General features: G+C 33.1%; 1 protein-coding gene across 2 annotated transcripts in view; it reads right to left on the bottom strand.

Moving 5' to 3' along the window:
- Positions 1 to 24350, bottom strand: part of LOC143238880 (adhesion G protein-coupled receptor L2-like) — a 63155-nt gene that overhangs the window by 24638 nt on the left and 14167 nt on the right. Inside the window, exons 4-13 of one of the 2 annotated variants that reach the window (XM_076479499.1) lie at positions 23748 to 24223; positions 22005 to 22102; positions 20453 to 20707; positions 14818 to 14932; positions 12687 to 12882; positions 9261 to 9431; positions 4820 to 4940; positions 4331 to 4434; positions 1463 to 1565; positions 456 to 612 (exon numbers count right to left, since the gene is read on the bottom strand). In XM_076479499.1, the coding sequence (XP_076335614.1) occupies positions 456 to 612; positions 1463 to 1565; positions 4331 to 4434; positions 4820 to 4940; positions 9261 to 9431; positions 12687 to 12882; positions 14818 to 14932; positions 20453 to 20707; positions 22005 to 22102; positions 23748 to 24223 (1796 nt within the window). The remainder of the gene's footprint in view (positions 1 to 455; positions 613 to 1462; positions 1566 to 4330; positions 4435 to 4819; positions 4941 to 9260; positions 9432 to 12686; positions 12883 to 14817; positions 14933 to 20452; positions 20708 to 22004; positions 22103 to 23747; positions 24224 to 24350) is intronic. The other variant, XM_076479500.1, reaches the window with a different exon arrangement.

The raw sequence follows: 24350 nt of genomic DNA, 5'->3' as shown, positions 1-24350 counted from the left end.
GAGTTTGACTCCTAATCTGAGGGTCGCGGGTTCGAATCCCGGTCGCACTAAACATGCTCGCCCTTTCAGTAGTGGGGGCGTTATAAATTACGGTCAATCCCACTATTCGTTGGTAAAAGAGTAACCCAAGAGTTAGCAGTGAGTGGTGATGACTATCTGCCTTCCCTCTAGTCTTACACTGCTAAATTAAGGACGGCTAGCGCAGATAGCTCTCAAGTAGCTTTGCGCGAAATTCAAAACAAACAAACAATGTCTGGCAATGACGTCATAATACGATAGTATATCACAAAGCTGGTAGATACGATCATAGAAACGATACCTACATGGTATTGTATACAAGCCATAGAGCGTGATTATCAACAGAGGCAAAGGTCAACAAAAATCAATCAGTCATAAACACACAAAAGAAGATATTTGTAATTACGAAATATATTATATTTTTGCAAACTACTTGCCATAGCCAAACGCATAGAACCAATAAATTCGAAGTCGGTCGACTCGTGTAAATACTACAACGATCATTTGGTACAAGTGGAATCCTTCTAGCAACATCCATGAAAAGGCTGCGAGGATCGAATAATGCAAGATTCCAGCAATTATAGCACATAAAACCTAAAATACAAAACATTACGTATACTAGACTGAAGAACACAAGTAGCTTTACCGGTTAATTATTAGTGAATTAATAATAATACTTAATTAAAAACATTATTTTAGTGTGTTTTTTATAAAGTAGTGTGTCTATAATGAGGCACAGAGATTAGAAATGTGCATTAGATGAATCGTTCAACGGAAATATAGAAACTACAAGGTGCGTCTCAACAGAAACCTAAAATCAGGGGTTCGATTCACCTCGGTGGAATCAGCAGATAACGCGATGTGACTTTACTATAAAAAAATACACACAATCTCAATAGAAACATTGAAAATAAAAAACTGCATCTTAATAAAAATATAGACAACCGACAAAATGTTTTGCAATAGAAGTATTATCAGAGAAAAGTATATCTTGACAACTGTGACAGTGGTTTCATTATACTATTTTATTTAACGATAACCAGCTATGTTCTGAATATTAATCAGGTGTACTACATGAACTTACAATCAAATGACATTTCTTCCCTTCTTTGAATACAAGAGTCGTAATTCACCATATATTGTATATATCTGAGTTACTGACATACTGTTTTCTCTATACATATAATCAACAAAACAAACGATACATATATTACTTTCAAGTACCTTATTTCCTAGGCTTTTTCTTAATTTAAATTAAGCCTAACATTTCTTTTTGTACAAAACAACTATAAACAATAAAGGAAATGTACATTACCTGTACACTTATTTTGTACTCTTTTTCTATTAAGAAACCTGTAAATAACATTTAAAAAGTACACATACACCTCTATTGTGTTATTACTTTCTCAGGCCAACCTGAACGACAAAATCGTCTGTTACTTACGGGCACTTCCGTTTTGTCTAACCCTACTACAACAAAGAAATGTGTCACCAGCAACGAAGCGCTGACGTTACAAGTAATGGTGCTACGCCGACAGCGGAGGGGTCTGAAACGAATGGAGCACAAGTAAATATCTGCTTTTCCTCTAACTTATTTACTTAAAATTAGAGATGACTAATGAAGATAGTCCTCACGTAATTTTCTGCTAACATTCAAAATCAAACCTTTTATTATTTCATTCCGACCCAGAACACTGAGCAGTTACCTAAATTATGAAAGAAACACTCATGTATTAGGCCTAATGAAAAGTAAAGTGCACGAAAATATTTTCAATACAAATATTATATGTTAACTATCTAGTTCTATCAACTATGATACAATAAAATGTGTTAACAAAGTACTTAACTAAACTTTTTTTTTGAAGTTTTAAAAATAAATTAAAGATGGTAAGCGTTCTTTTAAAAAGATAGTAGAACTTCATGTCATCACACAAATTTTAGATGGTATAGGATACTGCGTGTTTTTTAGGAGACGGACAAGGATATTAAACGAAAAGTCCATAAAGTTACAGTTTAAAACAAGGACTTCTGCTTACACGTCAGCTGTATGAAAAATACTGTAAAAATAGTCATTGTTGTTGAAAAAATTTGTAGTCCACAAACTTGGTCTACAGCGGTTATATTAAAATTAAACATACATTAAAATGGGGTAAAAATTTGTCGTCCGCAAATTTGGTCTATAGTGATTATAATAAATTAAAATGGTGAAAAAAATTGTGTGTCCACAAATTTGGTCTATAGCGGTTATAATAAAATTAAAAGTACATTAAAATTGTGTAAACTTTGCCGCCCACAAACTTGATTTATAGCGGTTATAAAAAAGTACATTAAAATGGTTAAAAATTTGTCGTCCACAAACTTACAGCTTTGGTTTTATATAACTCGTATAGCAGTCATAATAAAATTAAAAGTACATTAGAATGGCAAAAACTTTGTCGCATACAAACTTGATCTGTAGCGGTTATAATAAAGTTAAAAGTATATTAAAATGGTGAAAAATTTGTCGTCCGCAAACTTAGTCTATAGTGGTTATAAGAAAATTAAAAATATATAAAAATGATGAAAATTTGTCGTCCAAAAGCTTGATCCATAGTGGTTATGATAAAATTAAAAGTACATTAACGTGTGATCAACGTTGTTATTCTAATCTTCATACAGCGTCGTCATATCTAATTTTCCTATTTCCACACGGTTTCTTCAAGTTTTTCTTGTCTCACGTCCTATAAATTTTAAAAAGCCTGACTTTGAACTGAAACTTTCAAGACGTTCTTCCGTCGATTCAGGTAGATTGTCAAGATAATCAATAGGTTATCCGTGCTCTGCCAACTACGGGTATTGAATAGTAAATAAAAAAGGTGTGGACAAGACTGACTTCTGTATTTGCAAAGCGGTCTGTGACGCATGTAATCCGTGATCTTACAGTGTAACTGGAGGGTGGTAAACCTACTAAGAATTTCTTTGAATTTTGGCACGTTTTGCATTACTCTTTAAGTCATAACAATATATTATTGTTAAACCAAGCTTTTTAAAGTTTTGGTGTCTCTTTCTTTTATAGTATCAAAACCCTTTTAATCTCCAAATAATGTTTTCCGCAATATACAATTCAAAATAGAATATATTGTTGGTTTACGATAGATCCAAAGTTCAAAAGCTTTTGAATTTATTTTGTATGTAACGATAAGGGCCTGGCATGGCCTAGCGCGTTAAGGCGTGCGCTTCGTAATCTGAGGGTCACGGGTTCGCGCCCGAATCGCGCCAAACATGCTCGCCCTTTCAGCCGTGGGGGCGTTATAAAGTAACGATCAATCCCACTATTCGTTGGTAAAAGAGTAGCCCAAGAGTTAGCGGGTGGGTGGTGATGACTAGCTGCCTTCCCTCTAGTCTTACATTGCTAAATTAGGGACGGCTAGCACAGATGGCCCTCGAGTAGCTTTGTGCGAAATTCCAAAAAACAAAACAAATATAACGATAAATCACATTTACGAGCTCGCTAAGAGTAAACGAATGTACTCATTTTTTATCGAAAAAACTAATTTAGTCTTGAAAAGCTCTCTCATATGCTCATTTTTTGGCGAATGATTTATCTCGACACACTCCCAAAGTCATACGAGTTTTGTACTTCTTACCTTAATAATCTTTCTAATACAGATAACATGTTGTACGATACATTATCAGCGCTAATCTCAGCGCACACTGGTTGAAATTTATTTATTTTTATAAGTTTTCTGAGATCAATGTAACATTTCAATAACTGATCTCTAGTTGAGAATCGACTTTTATCTTTACAGCCAAGTAATTATTTTTGCTAAATGTTATAATTTCAAACGTAAGACGTGAATAAAACCAAAAACATGAAGTATTTTGTTAATAATGACACCTTTTCCTTTATTTCTAACTCCTTGGTGGATCCGCAGTAAGAATAGAGCTTATAACTTTAAAATTCAGGGCTCGGTTCCTATGCTTGGTATGGTACAGGTAGCCCATTTTGCAGCTTTTGGCTTAAAGCCAAACAAACAAATAAACAACTCTTTGGAATACATGAAGAGTAAAACAATTAACAAGTAATAAAATGTGATTTTATTTTATAGTTTTTTTAATGAGAGTAATACATGCATCTTTATCCTTTTCTCAGCCATAACAACACAATTATATTTTATCGGAAATATAATTCGTATGTTAATAACTACTGAAATGTATTAACGTACGTTTTAACAGCACGTGGTTAACATAGGTGAAGCAAGCTAAAAACATTACTGCAAAACTGATTCTGGCCTTTTCAGGGATTACTATAGATAGTGTAATAGTATCTTACCTAAAGAAAACGAGGAAAGCGATGGTCAATCCTAAAGCAACTATTGATGACACACAACATACCAGTGACAATATTCGTAGAGGTTTGTTGTGTTTCTTGAGTGTCTGTAAATCATTAGTAGCCAAAATTTATATCACGAAAGCAGCGAAACTAATAAACAACAACATAAAAAGTTTATATTCAAATTGTACCAAAACTGATCAAATTTCCCATAAATTTCGGCTTATAACGTATCTGAATATTTTTAATTCAACAGCATACATTTTTCCTATTACTTTACTACTTTTTTCTGAGGTATTCTAAAGTGCAATGACCATTCTAATTGTATAGAGCAAGGTATTAAATACATTAACGCACGTGGGTATAAACTCTTACAGGAATACATAAAACATATCTGTTTCTAGAGGAATTAAATGATAAGCAAACCAAACGATTTTTCCAGGTTTTTAAAAATATTCCTCAATAACGTGAAGAAAGAAAGATACTTACTACTCCAGAAAAATCCATTAATACAGCAAAGTTTGTAAGATGAGAGCATGCGCAGTAAGTAGAAGTTGTGGTGGTCCACATCAAACGACAACCTGAGGTGTCCCATTCTGGATAAGTTACACTGAAAAAACATCACAATCATAATAAAATGTATATTTTTACACAGTTTATTTTCTTCTATACAATTACACTGCAACAAAACTGCTTAAGTTATAAATGTTTCGTCTTTTTTTGTTCTTTTGCTATTATGAAACATCTAGAAACAATGTTTTATCACTTTTTATGTTAATCTAAGAATTACCGATCCCTAAAACATTTCAATATTTTTGATGCACTGTAATCTTGAACACTTTTGATATTTTATTTTTGGTGTTTGATGTAAATACAAAATTACAGTTTTTCAAATTAACTGGAGCGTCCTCTCTTCTCTTCGAGAGAGGCTTCCTTGAAATAAATTTCAATTAAAGCTCACTTTTGTCGTATTTTATTGGGACTTTCTTCTTATTTGCACGAACTTTAAGATAACTCAGAAAAGCAAGACATAACTGTCAACTGGCAAAGGCGAATTTCACAGATAAATTAAAATATTTTTCTAGTAGCTAGAAGACATTTTTTTTTCTGTTAAGTTTGCGTTTTTGAAAATATTTCATAAGACAAAGTTGGTAGACCTTTACAAAGAATAATTAAAACTTTTCAAAAGATAAGAAAATAAACACTCGTAAATTACAGAATATATATATCTTTTGCAGAAAATGCCAAAATGTTCTAACTACTGTTACTACGTTTCATACTTTTAATGCACTAGGTAAAAAAACTCAGCACCTTTATCTACGCTTAAAAGACTTTCACATACTTAAGTATTTTAATTTTAAAATATCTATGTTATTCTATTAAACTATCATAGATTCTCTAGAATATTGGTAGTTGTCGTAGAATATATTTTGGTATAAAGTGTAGAAAAAAACTCGTGTTAGTTTAATAATTAACTTGATCTAAACATGTAAATAAATATATCTGTAACCATAACGCTCAAATTTCGTTCATAGGTAGATGGGGAACCTCTTAGATTACATTTTTTTAAGAAATAAAGAAACGAGCACGTTTTTCCCTCCTTCAGCACAAAACACACTACAGTCAGAAAATGACCAAAGAGAAGTAGAATGTAGAACATGATGACAAAGATATCGTGTGTTGTTTTAATAATTAAAATATTTACAAATATATCTCGGTCAACAAACCGTACATAGTTTCGCTTCTTTTTCACACAGAATGAAATTAATATGGATCATTTGCAGTAAAATAAAATATTTCTCTGGTTGTTAACACTTGCGACTAACAAAAGTAATTGAATCATTTACAAAACAGTGTCAAAAGTGAGTCTCAGAATGTCTATAGCAATTAATAGTTCTCACAGTTATAAAGTAGAACTAATAAACTTAAAACTAGAAAATTACCAATTTGAAGACAGCCACGCTTTCTGAAAACTAGAAGTTCAGCTAACTAAATGGTGAAATCATGTTGTTTTAGTACAGCAGATGTATTTTTGAAATAACAGAATTCTAATAAGAAAATATCTTGTTACGATAATTTTGAGATATTTAGAAGACAGAGTAAGAGAATGTAAAACGTAGACTTTTGTATTTTCTGAATTTAATTACATGTAGATTATACATCACAAGAAGGTTTAAACGTCATAAAGTAACGTCAGTAGACTGAGTTAAAATGAAACACGTAATATATAAAATAAAGAAAGATAGTTTGTGTTAAACACAATGTTCAGGCTAATTAGTTCACACATCTAGTTTAAGTTAATATAACTCTCCAATAACAGAAGTGAAGATTTTCAGCGTTTAGCAGGTAGGACTGGTAAAATATTCTTTCTTCGACGATAGCCACTAATAGTTTACGTTTGTTATTGAATCTGCAGAGCTGAGACCAATTCAAGATGGAGTTGTGCAGTCTACAAGTTTTGTACATGTAATATGCAAAGTGAAATTCGATTTATATTAATCAAATCTGAAGGCACGTGTGTTTATATTTTCATTCTATTCTATATCTCATTCATCCTAACTCCATTCACCTTTCCAAAACTTTTCACTCAGATTTTCCAATCCGTATAGTTGATTTCTCTGACTCTAATGGAAGTCGTGAAGGAAATCACAAGTTAAAGACTTAAAAAGGTAATGCTAACATAAATAATTAAAGTTAATACGAAGAAGTGGACCCATGACAGATTTATGTGACATTCTTGCAGAAGGGCAAGAGGTACACTTATAGAGCCTACTGTTTCCATGTTTGTTTGTTTTTTGTTATACGGAAACAAATCCACCACATGTTCATAGGCTGTCAGAACTTCTGGTTCACTGTACTCAGGAATCGAACACAAAATGTGCTTCTTCTTGAATTAATTAAAACTTCTCTAGTAACTAACTGTCAATAACAGTAAATCTTTCCCATGCAATGATACCTTGGATTTTGGTTTTATAAGCAGTATTTTCTGAGCTAATTGTGGATTGGGTTTGTTTCTGATATCAATAAAAGATGTACTCGGCACTTGTTAAGCCACAAGACTTATTGCCTACTTCGGTTGAAACTGTAATGCTTATCTGGTTATAGCTTTCAAATCTAAGTTTCATATACTGAGTAATGTGAATGTTTGTACCTCTTTCAGAAACATTGTTCGCTTAATGCATTTTGTATATACTCCCTACCTCAGTGTACTATACCTACTTTCCAAATTTACTCTATTATATTCTAAAACCCACTACTAATGTATCACGATCTATGTGAAAGTTAAATCATTCATCAATTTCTTATTACAGCAGTGTGTGTGTTTGTTTTCCGTAAAGCAAAGCCACATCTGACTATCTGCTGAGTCCGCCGTATTACAGCTTTACAAGTGAGAAAATGTTCACTGCTGACTTTGTACTATGATTGTCGACTCAATTAAATACATAAATAATATATCATCTCAAGTAAGCGAACTAAACATAGTCTAAATTATACCCTTAAATATGCTGTATTTTTTATTGAAAGTTATGTCCAAACTTAAAGTGGAGGCACATGTTGTAAGTTGTTCAAAGCTACATCTGAAATTGATTGAATAGCTTCGTGTAAAAAACACGTTTAAAAATATCTACACGCACACGGTAGTATTTTATTTCATATTTGTTACAAATTATCAACCAGTCCAATTATTTCGTTCATATACATACAATTAGTTGAATGTATACTTTTATAAAATATAAGTGAACAAAAGGAAAAAGAGATGATTTTTTATTTTTTCTTCGAGTTTGTTGAAGAAGAAAACATAAAAAAGAAAATATTTTATTATTTTTACAGTTGACCTTAATAAACAAATAGTATTTATAATTATATACTGTTGGGTATAATATGTATTATGGTGATATTTTTATTATTACTTGATAATAACCAATTTTATGTAGAATTTAGCGAACAGATAGATTTAAAACAAAATCATTAATTAGTTGGTTTGGTGGATTCTTGAACAAAGAGGCCCGGCATGGCCAGGTGGTTAAGGCACTCGACTCGTAATTGGAGTGTCGCGTGTTCGAATGCCCATCACACCAAACGTGCTCGCCCTTTCAGCCGTGGGGGCGTTATAATGTTACGGTCAATCCAACTTATTCGTTGGTAAAAGAGTAGCCCAAGAGTTGACGGTGGGTGGTGATGACTAGTTGCTTTCCCTTTAATCTAACATTGTTAAATTAGGGACAGGTAGCGCAGATAGCCCTCGAGTAGCTTTACGCGAAGTTCAAAACAAAACCAAACAATCTTGAACAAAGATGCGATATTCAATGAAAAATATTCATATTATATTAATAACGAAAAACAAACTGTTCAAAAGTATAAAAGAAACGAGGTAAACAATATACAATTAAAGCTCTTCTTTGAAATGCCCAATTAAATATTACACGTATACTTAAGATAGATTATTGAAGAAGTGAAAGACGTAAGGTAAAAAGAACAGATGAGTTAAATTTTTTTTTTTTTTTGGAATTTCGCACAAAGCTACTCGAGGGCTATCTGTGCTAGCCGTCCCTAATTTAGCAGTGTAAGACTAGAGGGAAGGCAGCTAGTCATCACCACCCACCGCCAACTCTGGGGCTACTCTTTTACTAACGAATAGTGGGATTGACCGTCACATTATACACCCCCACGGCTGGGAGGGCGAGCATGTTTAGCGCGACGCGGGCGGATGAGTTAAAGAAAGTTCTCTTTTCTGATATATGCCTTTTAAATAATTCTATTATAACGTTAAACAGATTAAATGTTATAATGTAGCGTATTCTACTTATCAAGTGATGGTTTTTAAAATTTTAGTTCTCCTAGAATCTTATAAAAAATTAGTATGTTAGTACTGCGCGTCTAGCTGTACACTTTAGGCATACGTTATTATTGCTCAGTCAATATGTACAACCTTGTTGTGTTCCAAAACACACAGCTAACGTTGCTAGCCCTGCCTTCGCGGAGATGATCCAGTCTCAAGATGACATCTAACCCAGCTGGGAGGCTTATAGAGTTTCCAGACTTCCCAACTGTAAAACCCAGGATATCTGAATTGACTTCGTTGGTTTCTTGACCGATTTTTCTTAATTTCCGACAGAAATAAAAAAAATGAAATTCAAAAAGTAGATCCGTTGGCTTTTAACATACATTTTTTTATTCAACAAAATAAAAAAGTGCATAGCATGTGAATTAAAACGATTTTAAATTTATACGTTTACTTTCTTAAAATATTTAGGTGCAGGTAGTCCAGATAAGTATATATATATATATATATTAGGAACAGATATGTATAATAGTCCTCTAAGTACGAGAAGAATCTGTTTGTATTGTATTTCGCGCAAAGATGCACGAGGGTTATCTGCTTTAGCCGTCCTAAATTTAGCTCTGTCAAACTAAAATAAAAGCAGCTAGTCAACACCACCCATCGCCAACTCTTGGTCTGGTTTGAATTTAGTGCAAAGCTACATGAGGGCTATCTGCGCTAGCCGTCCCTAATTTAGCAGTGTAAGACGAGAGGAAAGGCAACTAGTCATCATCACCTACCACCAACTCTTGGACGACTCTTTTACCAACGAATAGTGGGATTGACCGTAACATTTTAACGCCCCCCAGATGAAAGGGAGCACATGTTTGGTGTAACAGGGATTTGAACCAGCGACCCTCAGTTTATGAGTCGAGTGCCTGGTCAAGTACGACTCATATAATATTAAAGCTTACCTTGGCCTAGCTGATATTTAAAAAAAAAGTTTTATCATCCATCGTCATGATTATCAGAGCTTACTAATATAACTATCTATAAACAGCCTAACTTAATTTGGACTTAACACTGTAAGATTTCATGATAATATATGTCAGTTAGAAAATTAAGAAGTAAAGTCACTTAAACAGTTTGGAAGCGATGAGTTTTTTTTATTGTTGTTGTTAAGGTAAAATTTTGGTTATTTGTTTTGAATCCCCAATTTTAGCGCTGAAAGTCCGTAGACTAAACGCTGTTCTACCGGGATACGAGTACAAAGCCGCGCAGTGGGCTAGCTACCTGTGCTATACCCAAAGGAAAATTTTAACCTCTGAATCTTTACCGTTGAGCCACAAAAGGTCAAAGTGGCAATAACCATAACTAAGAAATCTTATATTTTATAAATACAATAATTTTCTGGTTTACTAAATGGTTTAACATATCATGTATGATTTAATAAATATTACTTAACCTATAATCATGCAGTACCAAAATAAAATGTTCAATTTCGTTTACGATTTAAACCTGAAACACGTGAAATGCGACAAGTAAATGCTCTTAGATTTGCATTATAAAACCAAATAATAACAACAGAAGCCAGACAAGCTAAAAGTGTTTATTTCACTAAAGTTTTTGAAAAGTTCAGTAAATGTTCCTGCATGGAAACGATTTCTGAAAAGATCTTTGAAACAAATTATGCAAAAGTTTCAACTGAGGTTAAGTGCGCATGATTCGAACGATGTTCGAAGTTTTGTGCCGCCATTGTAACGAGTCTATTTTCAAATCATTTCAATTTTGATTAATGTAGTTACGTGTTACTGCTCGCCACCACAATTTTCTCTGTGGTAAGCATTCATCTCAGACTATACAAAGTGATAAACTCTTATTTACGTATCAGTTTTCAATGCCACCCTTAACCAGATCAAATGCACGAAGGCCTATTGGATCTGCGTCAAGTCGAATTACGGTTTCTTCTCTCATCTTTCCCATGAGAACAGCCGCTGATTTTCAGAAGTGACTTGAAGATTGTTGATACCTTAAGCCTTGAGTGTTGTTGTTAGTTTCAAATTTTTATTTTACTGTTAAGAAAATCAGGATAAATACATATTTTCATCACAATTTTTTCTTAGATCAGAGGATTGTCTTTCGCAACTTTCTCATTCTGATTGAAACTATTACTTTGGATTAGAGTGTGTTCGATATTCTCCGTTGTCAAAATTGCTTTGTCCAAGGGTTTGCTTCCGGAGGTAACATTGAACTATCGGAAGAAGTTAAAGTTATGGCAATCACTTTCGAACACACATCTATCAACTAGCCCAATGCAGCTCCAATGGACTTTAATATCTTAAACAGTGCCTTTAAAGTCGTAGACCACATACATTGGAAAGTTTGTGGAAAGTTTATCAAGATGTGTGATCAGAGACTGATAGCACCTTACTTCATATAGAAGCTCATTATTATGGAAGCAGTAGTGTTTGTTAATAGTGCACCTCCAGAATCTGTACGATGGACGATAGAGGAAGGACTGATACGTTAGATTTATAAAGTGTGATTAACCTCAGTTTTACTTTTATACATTTTAGATAGCTGTTAAACAATGTTGAAGGGCCCAGCATGGCCAAGTGATTAGGGCGTTCGACTCACAATCTGAGAGGCGCGGGTTCCAATCTCCTTCATACCAAACATGCATGGCCTTAAACCGTGTGTACATTATAATGTAATAAACAATACTTCTATTAGTTGGTAAAAGAGTGACCCAAGAGTTGGTGGTTGGCGGTGATGACTAGCTAACTTCCTTCTAGTTTCACACTGCTAAATTAGGAACGCCTAGCGCAAATAGCTCTCTTGTAGCTTTGCGCGAAATTCAAAACAAAGTATTCAACTTATTACATTATGTAACTATATAGTGGCGAACACTTAGTTAATTTGCTTGAATTTGTAATACATAGTGTTACTATTGTTACCTTCCATATACACGCAGTGTTGAACAGAATGTTGCATTAGATAAGAACATAGTATTAAATACTATTAAATATTTGTTACAATATTAGAATGAGTGATTTTAAACCTTATTCATGATCAAATTAGAGCAAGTTATTAATAGTAGCACACTATTTTACTGCTGTTTGGGTGGAAACGTCAAGGTTGGGTGCTTGAGTTAAGTGTCTTACTTATTGTTTGTTACTTCTTTAGTGACATAATACTTAGTTAAGTGATATTAAACGGTACTGTAATATTTGTCTGATCGTAGGAAGTAACAGGTAAACATATATGGTCATGTTCATCTTTAAAAATAGTATTTATTCTCTGTTATCATATAAAATAGAGCACGGATCTTAGAAACTAAACCTGATATTACTGACATTTTAATAATGGGGAATATAAGAAGGTCTACAGAATCAATTATAATATAAAAGAGTTTACGGAATAGGATTTCTGAAGTTAGCGCCTTTTTTTGTTCGTTTGGTTTGAAGATATAAACTTTCAATATCTTAAAACCCATTACTGTTAATGGTGTATACTAAAAAGTCACACAATTTATTCACAAACAAATACATACACTTTGAATAAGGCCCTATTCTATTAAGGTATTAAACTTACTTTGATCCATCGTTTTGTGGTTTGAGGTAGTTTCCCAGTCGTTTGTAGTGAACTCCTACACCAGTCATTACAGAACACGCTGAGGGAAAGTCGGATGTGTTCAAACCTTTCGGTAAGATCAGTTGGGTGTCAGACAGCTCGGGAAATTTCAGAACGTTCGCTATTTTTTGTTCGGGGAAGGTGAAAGCTTCAAGTGCTGTCACAATAATAAAATACGAATTAAGACCTACATGATTCAATACATTACATACCCGATAGAGAGAATTAGAGATGAACGTAGAGCATATTCATGAAAAAAACAGTCGTTATTGTTTTACGTGTTCCATAAATTACAAAGAAATGATAACACGGTCATTGCTTTTGTGAATTATAAGTGTATTCACTTTTTGTTGGATTTAAATGTTTTCAACTAGTGTCACCTGTTGGTCTTTTGGTAGAACTCTAATTCTAGATCTGACGAAAGGGTTAGAATTTGTACAATATCATAAGATACTCCATGATAGTCAATCCATTAGCGTAGGTGGTGGGTGGTAGAGTTCTGTTGACTGGCAATCTTACCATCTGGTCAGTAGTTCAAAATTATATACTGCGACAGATAGCCTTAGTTACATTGCTATAAATACGGTCTTCAATTATCACACTCTTTTACTTTTTCTATAATATTGCATATAAATTCATGTCCCATATTCTCCATTTACTAAAAATCCTCACCTAAACTAGAGACGTTTCCATGTTAAACTAAATCCCAGGAGGCGCGAATAAAGTCTGATATTCCACATAAAGTTATCAGTATTATTAACACGACAACAGTCACTAGCTGTGAGGGTTTATTCACTGTTTCCTTTGTTAGTCCACTTTAAAGTCTGAAATAGTCCAGCCAGTGTATGAAAAACACATTCGAATTTGTAAAAATTAAAACATATGACGTCATTCAATACTTTGGTATGATTACTGGACATATGCATTAGACTATTCTCTAGTTATCTGTAATTGCTTGTTATATAAATTATATTTCAATATCTTTTTTATTTATTCCTGAACACCCCAGTCGGAGAGAGAATCATCCTGATTTCTCTCTCTCCAAACTAAATCCCTGCCACGTTAGTTTGCGTTTGCGTTCTTTATTCATTTTGTCCTATTTTAAAACTTACGTAATCTGTTTTCGATCCCCAGATTGTTCAAAGCTGAGACTGAGGATTAATAACGCTAAGAGTCTGGTTTCGATACTCGTGGTGGAACTAGAGTAAAATGTTCATTGTGTAACTTTATGCTCCACGATAAACAGACAAACGCATTTTTTCTTCTGTTTCAAAACACATTTTCCTTCATTTTATAATTATTTGGTCTGGTTTGAATTTAGTGCAAAGCTACATGAGGGCTATCTGCGCTAGCCGTCCCTAATTTAGCAGTGTAAGACGAGAGGAAAGGCAACTAGTCATCATCACTTACCACCAACTCTTGGACGACTCTTTTACCAACGAATTGTGGCATTGACTGTCATGTTATAACGCCCCCACGGCTGAAAGGTTGAGCATGTTTGGTGTGACGGGGATTCGAACCCATGACCCTCGAATTACGAGTCGAGTGCCTTAATCACCTGCCCATGATGGGCCTGTTTACAATAGGAATAACACTTTTGCAATAAAACTGGTCAATGATGCAGGTGTCAAAATCATATAAATACACGTGCGATGACGGTGTGCATTTATTTGATTCATCAATATTGATTTGATAGATTAGTAGAGAACAAGCAAGCAATTCTAATATCAACTCATTCCATAAAGGAAATACTTGAAATCACTATGAAGAGAAATAGGCCGAAACCAAAATATTTTAACTTCGTTGTCACCAGAAACTAGGAAAAAAGTAATTACATATATTTTTACTTGTTACACGTCTTCAAGAGCTAAAAATTTTATTCTTAATTTTGATTTAAAATATTCTCAACGATTCTCCTCTCAAACTTTCTTTATAAGATAATTAAATTGTAGTAATTTCGAAACTATTTTATATGTCATTTTCAAAGTTATTTTCCTGCCAGTTTTTAACAGTGGTTGTAAGACAATCGATTTATTGATTATATTGAAAGAAGGTTTTCTGTGGCAACTTCAAGTAAGAAAAACAGTCTTACCTACAAATTGTTTGATAATAGAAGTTCTGGAGCCAGGTGAAAGTTGACAGCTTAACAGTATACCTAACTTGTCCACTTCTGACATAATCTCGCTTGCCGAAGTCACTTGGTCGTGCTGTAAGCAAAAAACAAAATGTATAAATTATACAGTAGAAGATTCAACAAAAAATATGAATATATATTATTTAATTATTCACAAGATCTCCTTTCTGTGTTCTGTTTTTAACCTTTATACTAAACTTGCATAAAATATCTGTTCTCTGTTGAGAAGGTTGATCCTCCAGTGAACCAGGGAGGACCCCAAAGTACCGATAAAGCTCTCCTATTATCTTCAGTTACTGCTATAGTTACTTCAAGTTACTTGTGACAAGAGTTTGTGGACAAGCATACACACAACGTGAATATAAGGTTTTCTTGAGGTGAATCAGTACATCCGACCAAACTCTTACTCACTACTTCTGGATATTTTCATGCACATACAATTTATATTATTTAATACTGGTTTTTAAGTTGGCCTAGTTACGCTGTATTAAGATCTAAATATATACCAACTATTTTGTATTGCACTATAAAACCCTACATTAAGGCTAACCAAGCAGTGTATCTATCTAAATAGTTATGTTTTAATGTGCTGTAATTAGCTGTATTGTATACAAGCATGTCAGTTTTGAATCATTAAGAAAAACCTCTGGAACAAAAGAAGACAGGTGATGTGAAAAGATTGAAGTTGTGATTATTCAGAAAATAGTGGCAAACAAGATGTCTTCCGAATCCTACTGTAAATGCACTGTTCAAACATAGACTTATTTTATCGTATTCAGGATGTTAGCGTCCGTCTAATTCTATTAAAAAATTAAATGTAAGCATATCGAATTAAAAAAAAACTGAAACGTCCACATGGTGTCTTAACAGCTTTTACGGTAAAAATAATATTTTAAATCACATTTGAATAAGATAGAGACAGTTTTAGCGTAAGTTATCTAAAGGTACACAAACCAACTGACTAAAAAGCAAACGTGTTGAAAGGTCTTAAATCACTAAACAGATATCTCAGAGTTCTAAGAGAAACAGGGTTAAGGATGTATGAGACAAACCTCAGTGTGTACGTTTATATATTGTTTTCTATCATTTCAGCAGTATTGACACGCCATACATACTTCCTGCATCACAACATGATAGTATTATTGTGGTTAATACTGACAAGAAGTTATCACTCTGAAGATATTGCAATAAGCCTGATAAAAAAAAGAGACAATTGTAATACAAATTAAGTGCTTTTTCATATAAATAAATATAGTATCGAATTTCTCTCCGCATTTGTTTCTTAAAGGAATTTTCTTTGTGTTTTTTTTTAAAAACGTATATATATGATTTGATACATATAAACAGACGTCTTCCCTTCTCGTTTAACTATTGATCAAACTGCATTTTTAATTTCAATTAAGCAATCATCTGTAGAATCATAAATGGGTAATAATCTGGACAACAGATATTTTCTAATGCTTTCAATTATAAATTTCATTATATTTTTTCGTATTTTCTGTTTATATTTAGCCCAAAACTACACAATGAATTATTTGTTTTGTACCCACCACTAGTATGCAAAATCAGTATTCAGACTTACCGCTAAACCACTAAGGAGCTTCGTTGTGGAAACTTCCACGTATTTTTCTTTGCCTGCTTTAGTGAAAGGAGATTATACTTTCAAACACAATGCAGAATTGTACTCTCATTAGACACAGAACATTATTTCTACAGCCCGAACTTTTCACGATTTAAAAAAAAATATAATGTCCTATGTTTTAATTTTGTTATTTTTCTTACAGTCGTTTTTCTTACTAAAATGAATAATCAGTAGTTTGTTTGTTTTTGAATTTCGCGCAAAACCACATGCGGGCTATCTGAACTAGCCGTCCCTAATTTAGCAGTACAAGACTAGAAGGAAGGCAGCTAGTTATCATCACCCACCGCCAACTCTTGGGCTACTCTTTTCCCAACCAATTATGGGATTAACCGTCACATTATAACGCCGCCACGGCTGAAAGGGTGAACATGTTTGATGTGACAGGAATTGGAACCCGCGACCTTCGGATAAGGAATCGAGTGCCTTAACCACCTGACCATGCCGGGCCATAACAAGTAAAGTAGAGCCGAAAAAGACAATATGCTTCCTTTATATTTAGGACATTTATCAATCACGGTTCTCTTACTGAAAGTAAAAAAAAAAAAAGTGTAAGTAACAATCAAAGAGGAACCAATAAAGAAACAGTTACAACAACATGTTACTGGTACATACAGACGCAGAAGTTTGTCTTCATATAGTAATACAAAAATACAGAACCAAAGCTGAAATTTAAGTAGTCTCTAATACTTCGTCAAGGTTGTATATACATATGTGTGAGTTTTCCTTGGTGGGTTAGGGGTAAGTTTACGAAATTGCAATTCCAAAAACCAGGATTCAATTCCCTTCTGTGTACAGAACACAAATAACTTTATGTTAGCTTTACACTAAAGTAAATTGAACTATCAAATATACTTGTATATATATATATACTTAAAGGCTGTTGCTACTACGAAGTGTATCACAAGAGGGAGAGTTTTCCTTCTTTCGAAATCATAATTAAACCATTGTGAATAACATACCGTTTTATTCATATTGTAATTTCTTATGCGTTGCAGTAATAGCCTTTAATTGTAAGAATAAAAATACAGCCTAAGTTTACTCACTATAAAAATAATTATTCTCAAAACTGTACAGAGATCGTGTAAAGGTGTTAACACACATGAAATAAACCAACTAAAATGACAATATATTACTATTTTGTTATTTATTGATGTGTATCTACGTGGTTTACGCCTTAGATCAAAATTGGTCACAATATGTATGTCATGTATTTTGAAGTTCAAAGTGAAATAAAATTATACTTATTATTTTGGTCTACTTGGGATGTATGTAATATATTGTACTGCTCGTTATGCTTGGAAATCTAATGACTAAAATAATAGAGTTACGTCACATTTTGTATAATCTTAAACTGAATTTACTGCTCTGTATTTCCTAAAAATTTATGAAAACTAACTATACAAGTAGTTTTGAGGTTGTCTGTAGAATTAACGTGTAACACAAACCAGTGAGTTACAGAATGTGGTAAATAAAAAGTGTACTTTTTGTTAGTCTAATGCTGCACATAATCACTAGTTGTTGGTTGTTACAGTAAATTTAAATAATTGTAACCGTAAAAACTTATTTTAATCAAACCATTCGTAGAGAAAATAGATTATGTCTTTCAGCATCCCTGTTCTTATATACTGATACGTCTTTATAAGTAGAAAAAAATCACGAAAAATTAAAGTGTTATAACAAAAAAGTGAGGAAACAAGATAGGAAATGGGTATAATGAAATACAATTTTCTTTGTACAGTCTCACAAGGGGTCGTGTCCTACATCTGGTCCATGCCTTTTTTGTTTATTCTTTCTATCCTGTATACAAGAAAGCCAGGTGTACTAAACTTATTAAAATAAGCGCAACTAAGTTTGATAAGTTTAGTAATTCGATTCGCAGAAACTTCCTAGAGGCAGTACATAAACAGTAAAATGTGTTTATATAACACCTGTGGACCCATAACTTGTATTTTTTTTGTCTTTATAATTTATCCCTTCTTTTTTAAATTGCATGAGAAGGCAACAGAATTTCGTACATTAACTATATAAGCGGAATTAAACAGAAGAAATAAAATAATCCAAAGATGTTTCTATGTATTAACGTCATGGATTATTTACTGTCTATAAAAAATCTAGAAGATTCATAGACACAGATTTATATGTACCCATAAGTTGTATAATATCATGAACACAGAAGAACCTCGCTAGGTTGTATCTTCATATAAGTTTGATTACTTCATGTCCATTCCTACCTTGTTTCCTCACTTTTGGTGCACCCATTCCTACACGTTTACTTTTTAAAACATTTTTCCGCTTCTTTGTTTGTTTTTGAATTTCTCGCAAAACTACACGAGGGTTATCTGCGCTAGTCGTCCTAATTTAGCAGTGTAAGACTAAATGGAAGGCAGCTAGTCATCATCACCCACCGCCAACTCCTGGGCTATTCTTTTACCAACGAATAGTGGGATTAATCGTCACATTATAACGCCCCCACGGCTGAAAGGGAGAGCATGTTTGGTGCGACGGGGATTCGAACCTGTGACTTTTATATTACGAGTCGGGCTCCTTAACCACTTGGCCATGCTAGGCCTTTTCCACTTGTTCATGCACGTTTTCTCATACAGGATATCAACACAATTGAATGAATGATGAATAAAATTATTTTACCTTGTATGTGCAAATAATGTTATGTGTGTGTGCTGTACGTTCAAAAGTGTGCAGTGTCATTTGGGTGATGTAGCGTGAGTTGTGGTTGTGTATATTTACTAATGGATGATTAATTAATAAATCAACTTATGGACCTACTTCATCTAGTATAGACAATAACTAGAGTTTAGGTAAACATTAGTATTGGCAATGCAGGTTAATTTTTTATGAAAGAAACAGGTTTAAGCTGGACTTTGTCCTTGTTTATTTACGTGTAAGTACATTGATAATCATTGCAGCATCATATAGTTACATATGATTATCGTTCTGTTTTTACTCCAGCATTAGGTAACTCAGGGAAATGGATTCAAAGTCCTGTAAACTAACAGGCATGTCTTGACAGGAATACCTACTGTCTCTTTCATGTATAGCGGTGGGAATCATCTGTTGGCTATACGCCGATTCAGTATACAGAGTGAGCAAACAGATGTATTTTAAAGTAAGGGTCCCTGTTCAATATATTATCTGGTGTACGTCAAATGCCTCTTTTTTAAATTATGTTTATCATTGAATAACATTAAAATTACCATGTTTTCACTGTACTATCATTCTATCTGGTGCACTTATAACAGTGTTAAGTCTTTTGTTACACAGCTAGAAGTGTCCGACGATGTCAGTTAGTCAATGAGATTGGGAAATTTGTGATTTTTAAAATTTTTTGTACCTGCTTTGTTGGGTTTCTAAAGTGGTTGTGTGATTTGTAGTTTGTTTCTTACTTAAAGATGTCTTTCAAGTACTTTTGAAGATATACTATTTGATTGTTAAAAGTGTGTATGAGTAAATAGTTTATATTGCATGCATTATGTATCCGCCCCACTCCTACTATAGGTACTAGCGTACTTATGAGAGGAAAATTTCGTTACACGACCTTAAAAAACGGAGCTAATGGCTTAATAAGTTCTGAGAAGTTAAACATAGGCGTCGAAAATAGGGATGTTTTAACACCCCACTTTTGTAATTTGACTGGTATGACAACTGTAAATTATATTATCATATTATTTGCATGTATAACCAAGCACTCCCACTTTACAACTCCTTCGTAATTCACTGTTAAAGTGGGCTTAATATCCGTGAGAGAATATATTCGTTTCGCCCCTAAAAGTTTAGAAAAACAAGAAAGGATTTACAGACAGTAACCACCTTGTACGTACATTGTTCAACTTAATCTTAAAAATGAATTGTAATATACTAATGCCGACTCATTACACTATTTACAGCAATATTTCCAACTAATTATGGCATAAATTAAGTTGTTGAAATAATTACATGTGGTAAATCTTTCCACGCAAGATCATGCTTCTCATTGACTAAATTATCGTAAGTTGATATAATATTGTTGATGACGAGACCCAACATCTCTTTTATGTCATTTGTTTTCTCATTCAGATTACGTTCAAGTTCTACACGGAGTTTCTTTCCGATAGATAAGATAGTAGCTACATCTCCACCAAATATGTCCTCTTCTAAGGTCCCCTCGTTGAGACTTTTACTTATATCCAAAATATTCCATCCATTCTTTATCTAGAAATCAATAAATCCAGACTTACAAAGTACGTTCATAGATCTTCAGATCTGTTATTAACACTAAATATTTATCATAAATTAAACTAAACATTTCTTTTGTCTACTTTGGTGATGATTCAGAACTATTCTCCCATTCGTTATGTAAACATTGTGCTTTATAAAAGTGACTCAAAACTATCACACATTTGCTATAAACAAAATTCACACATTCTATAATAAATTAGAACCAATATTTCAAGCGTTTAAGTCACAATAAACTTGATGACTGGAACTACTGTTACGCTTTGCACAAAATACAAAGAAACAAAAACATATTTACAAATATTTCCTAACAAAGACATTTTATTTTGGACAAAAATAACCACTGGACATAGTGATCTTATCAGTTAATGACTCAGACCTAAACTACCATTCAATAACGACAAATTGAACTGCTTTTTTTTTCTATTTAGCCATGAAAAATACACTGAACATGGTACAAAATGAGGCTAAGCTGGTCTCTTATATACTTAGAGCAGTATAGTTTGAATCGGTTTTAATTTCCCATTCACAAACGACATTACGAAACTTGGTTCACTATAATTCAGGATTAATAGCTCAGTAACAACGGTTATTATGAACTCTAGAGAAGATGATTTAGAACTAGTTTCTGATCCCTGACAGTCTGTTCTTACTTTGGTTGCGATCCAGTTTCACAAAACATTCAAATTGTATACACCAGAACTTTAAACCATCAATAAAATAAATTACCTACTTATATGAAATAACCAATTTATCCGCAAGAAAACTTATGGTTGAAAAATTAGTTTGTAGGATGTTTTCGATGTATAGGCGAGTGAGGGTGAAATATTAGTAACAAATACTCATAAAAATTATAAACAAATGAATATATACATTATGTTTTTGTAACTTATATTAATATCAGCTTGATACAAACTCGTTGTGATGAACGAACTTTAAACTTTCACGGTAGTTTTGGGATACTGCAATTAACTTTCACAAAATTTAAGCTCTACAACATTAGAAAGGGGGAGAAACTAAATATTACATATACTGTTTTGACTTATGATAACTTGAATTTTCGTTGGCTTAGAGGTTAACAAACGATAACAAAAAGTACACTTTAAACCTTTATCTGAATACTTGGAAGTTTGTGCGCACAAACATAAAAATGAAACATAATATTTTGCTGACTCACGTCGTGAAAAGATAAAACTGGTAATTAATAAGTCAAGCCGACAAGTCACAGACACATGATTTATGTTCATGGATAGAATGGTTAAAAAACACAAACCTGTTTCTCTAAAATCATCAACCACTGATGTTTACAATTCGAGTAAGTTGGAACAGGTGTTACAAACTTCATGTTTTCACACCTCCATGTGGCCTTTCCTATAAGAACAATTAAAATGTTTATTAAAAGACGTGCCCTTATTTAAAGAACTTTCTTTGCACTTCTAATCAAAAAATTCAAGAGGTTTTTTTTAACAATCTGTTCGTTTCGTTTATTTATAGGATGAAAAATTCTAGTTCTAGACCCAAAAACATTTGCCTCGTCCACTTTTGAAACAATGTTTTGGCCAATCGCAGACGCCTGGAAAGTGTGTGTATAATTTACTATAGCTATCTATGGTATTCCATATTTAAGGTGGTGACCTCAAATATTTCTTCAAGGAATAACGAGCTTCATTCTTATATTGACTAAGTGTCATAAATTTTGACTTAGGTAAATGAAGATAGTTTGCACATTCCCCAAAAAATATGACCAGGATTTATTAGTTGCTTGTATCAGTCAATAATATTGTATCAAATGAAAGTATTTGTACTCGAAACAGGAAGAGTGTTATTTCTTATACTCGTTCTCATTGGTGCCATTCATCCATTTAAGCTATTCCAAACATGAACATGCTGTTCATAGAACACTTGGAAGAAAACTGATTCAAACAACGTTAATAAAAGGCAGTTTAATAGTCACTTTATATATTACTAAACATGTTTTGAACTTTATCGACAAACTAGGGCAAAGCTAAAAAACAAGAAAACAGAAACCTACTTCATATTAATAACTAGAAAGGCTATCAGAGATTAATATTTCTGTACTGCAATGTTATTTTACATTTAGAGAAACGATTCTAAAATACACACCAAACAATTCCTATACCTTTCTAAAATTTAACGCTAGATGCCAAGGTCCTCTTTCTAGTTGAATATGTTCTCAAGTTTTGACTATTTCTCAAAATACAAATTTGCTATCATTGTAATGAAAGTAGAGTACTTTCAGCGAGATTTTAAACTCAGACATAAATTCTCCACAACATACCAATTATGACTTTAAACTGTGACAAAAATTCTCCATAATTTTCATCAGTTAGACATTGTGAGACAAATCTTTACCACATTTTAACAGAATACGATGAACAATCTTAGAGTTATGGTTGGCCTTCGGTGTGATCTTAACGTTTGACCAAATTTTACCAAAAGTTAATCAAGAAGGTTTTTGGGATAAACTTAACTTTTGTAATAAATTTCATAATAATTAGATTAATGCCTTTTGAGTTATACTATTAACACACACACACATAAGAGTAACAAAATTAATAATAAACTGATTTTGTGTATATCGAAATGCTTTAATGGCTTATTTTATTGTTTCCTGTTGACTGTGATATAAAAATCACCTATAAAGTAGTATCACGTTTATTCTGAATGCCTCATAAATATATGAAAATCGTTGTACTGTTGATGACTGAAATCTCCTAATCACATATTTTTAAGAATGATCACTCCAGTGGTTTTCTTAACCAACGGTTGCTAAACATATATATTGTTGTTTACGATTGATAATATGGTTCAAAAGCACATTTTCTGTTAAGGATTCATTACCGGTAACAAAAGCTCTATGTGAATATCAGTTTAAAGAAATTTTTTTAATATAGATATATAGACAGTTCTATAAAGAACAATTCTTCATGTACATGTTTAAACATAGACATGTTCTTCAGAACATAGCTCACTAACACAATAATATTTAAAATACCAATCGAATTTCCTGGGCAGGGGCAAGAACATTCTGAACCATTAAGGATGTTTGGCCATTGGATTCCTCGTACTTCTAGACCTGGACAATAATCTAAAGAGTGAGGAATTTTGGAGCTTCGGTCGAAATTGTCCACATCGTTAAATTTTTGAGTGGTAGTGTGTTGGTTACAAGGGCTTGAAAACGAACTGCATATCACACTAACAGGAGGAATGCTAATGCCTTGTGATGAGGTTTCAGTATAAACAGGAAATATATCTTTCTTGGTGCTAGTGGGATAAGTGAAAGGCTCCGTGGGTGGATTATGTGCCATCGTACTGGTTATGCTACTCATGTGTTTGGAGAATAACGTTGTCACAACGGTAGTTTCATGAGAAAGAGACTCTGTTGATGGGTAGGACATCATTGTAGTTTTTATTGTAGAATCAACGGAAGACAAAATTTTGTCCGTCTTGGCTGTCGTAATGGAATCCTGGCTGTAATAAACAGTGTATAACATTAACAGAAACGTAATGGAATTCTGGCTGTAATAAACAGTATATAACATTAACAGGAACGTAATGGAATCATGGCTGTAATAAACAGTGTATCAAATTAACAGGA

This window comes from Tachypleus tridentatus, chromosome 13 (assembly GCF_004210375.1).
Source record: "Tachypleus tridentatus isolate NWPU-2018 chromosome 13, ASM421037v1, whole genome shotgun sequence".
NCBI classification, from domain to species: Eukaryota; Metazoa; Arthropoda; class Merostomata; order Xiphosura; family Limulidae; genus Tachypleus; species Tachypleus tridentatus.
The sequence above is the reverse complement of the archived record's forward strand: the minus strand, read 5'-3'. Positions and strand labels throughout refer to the sequence as shown.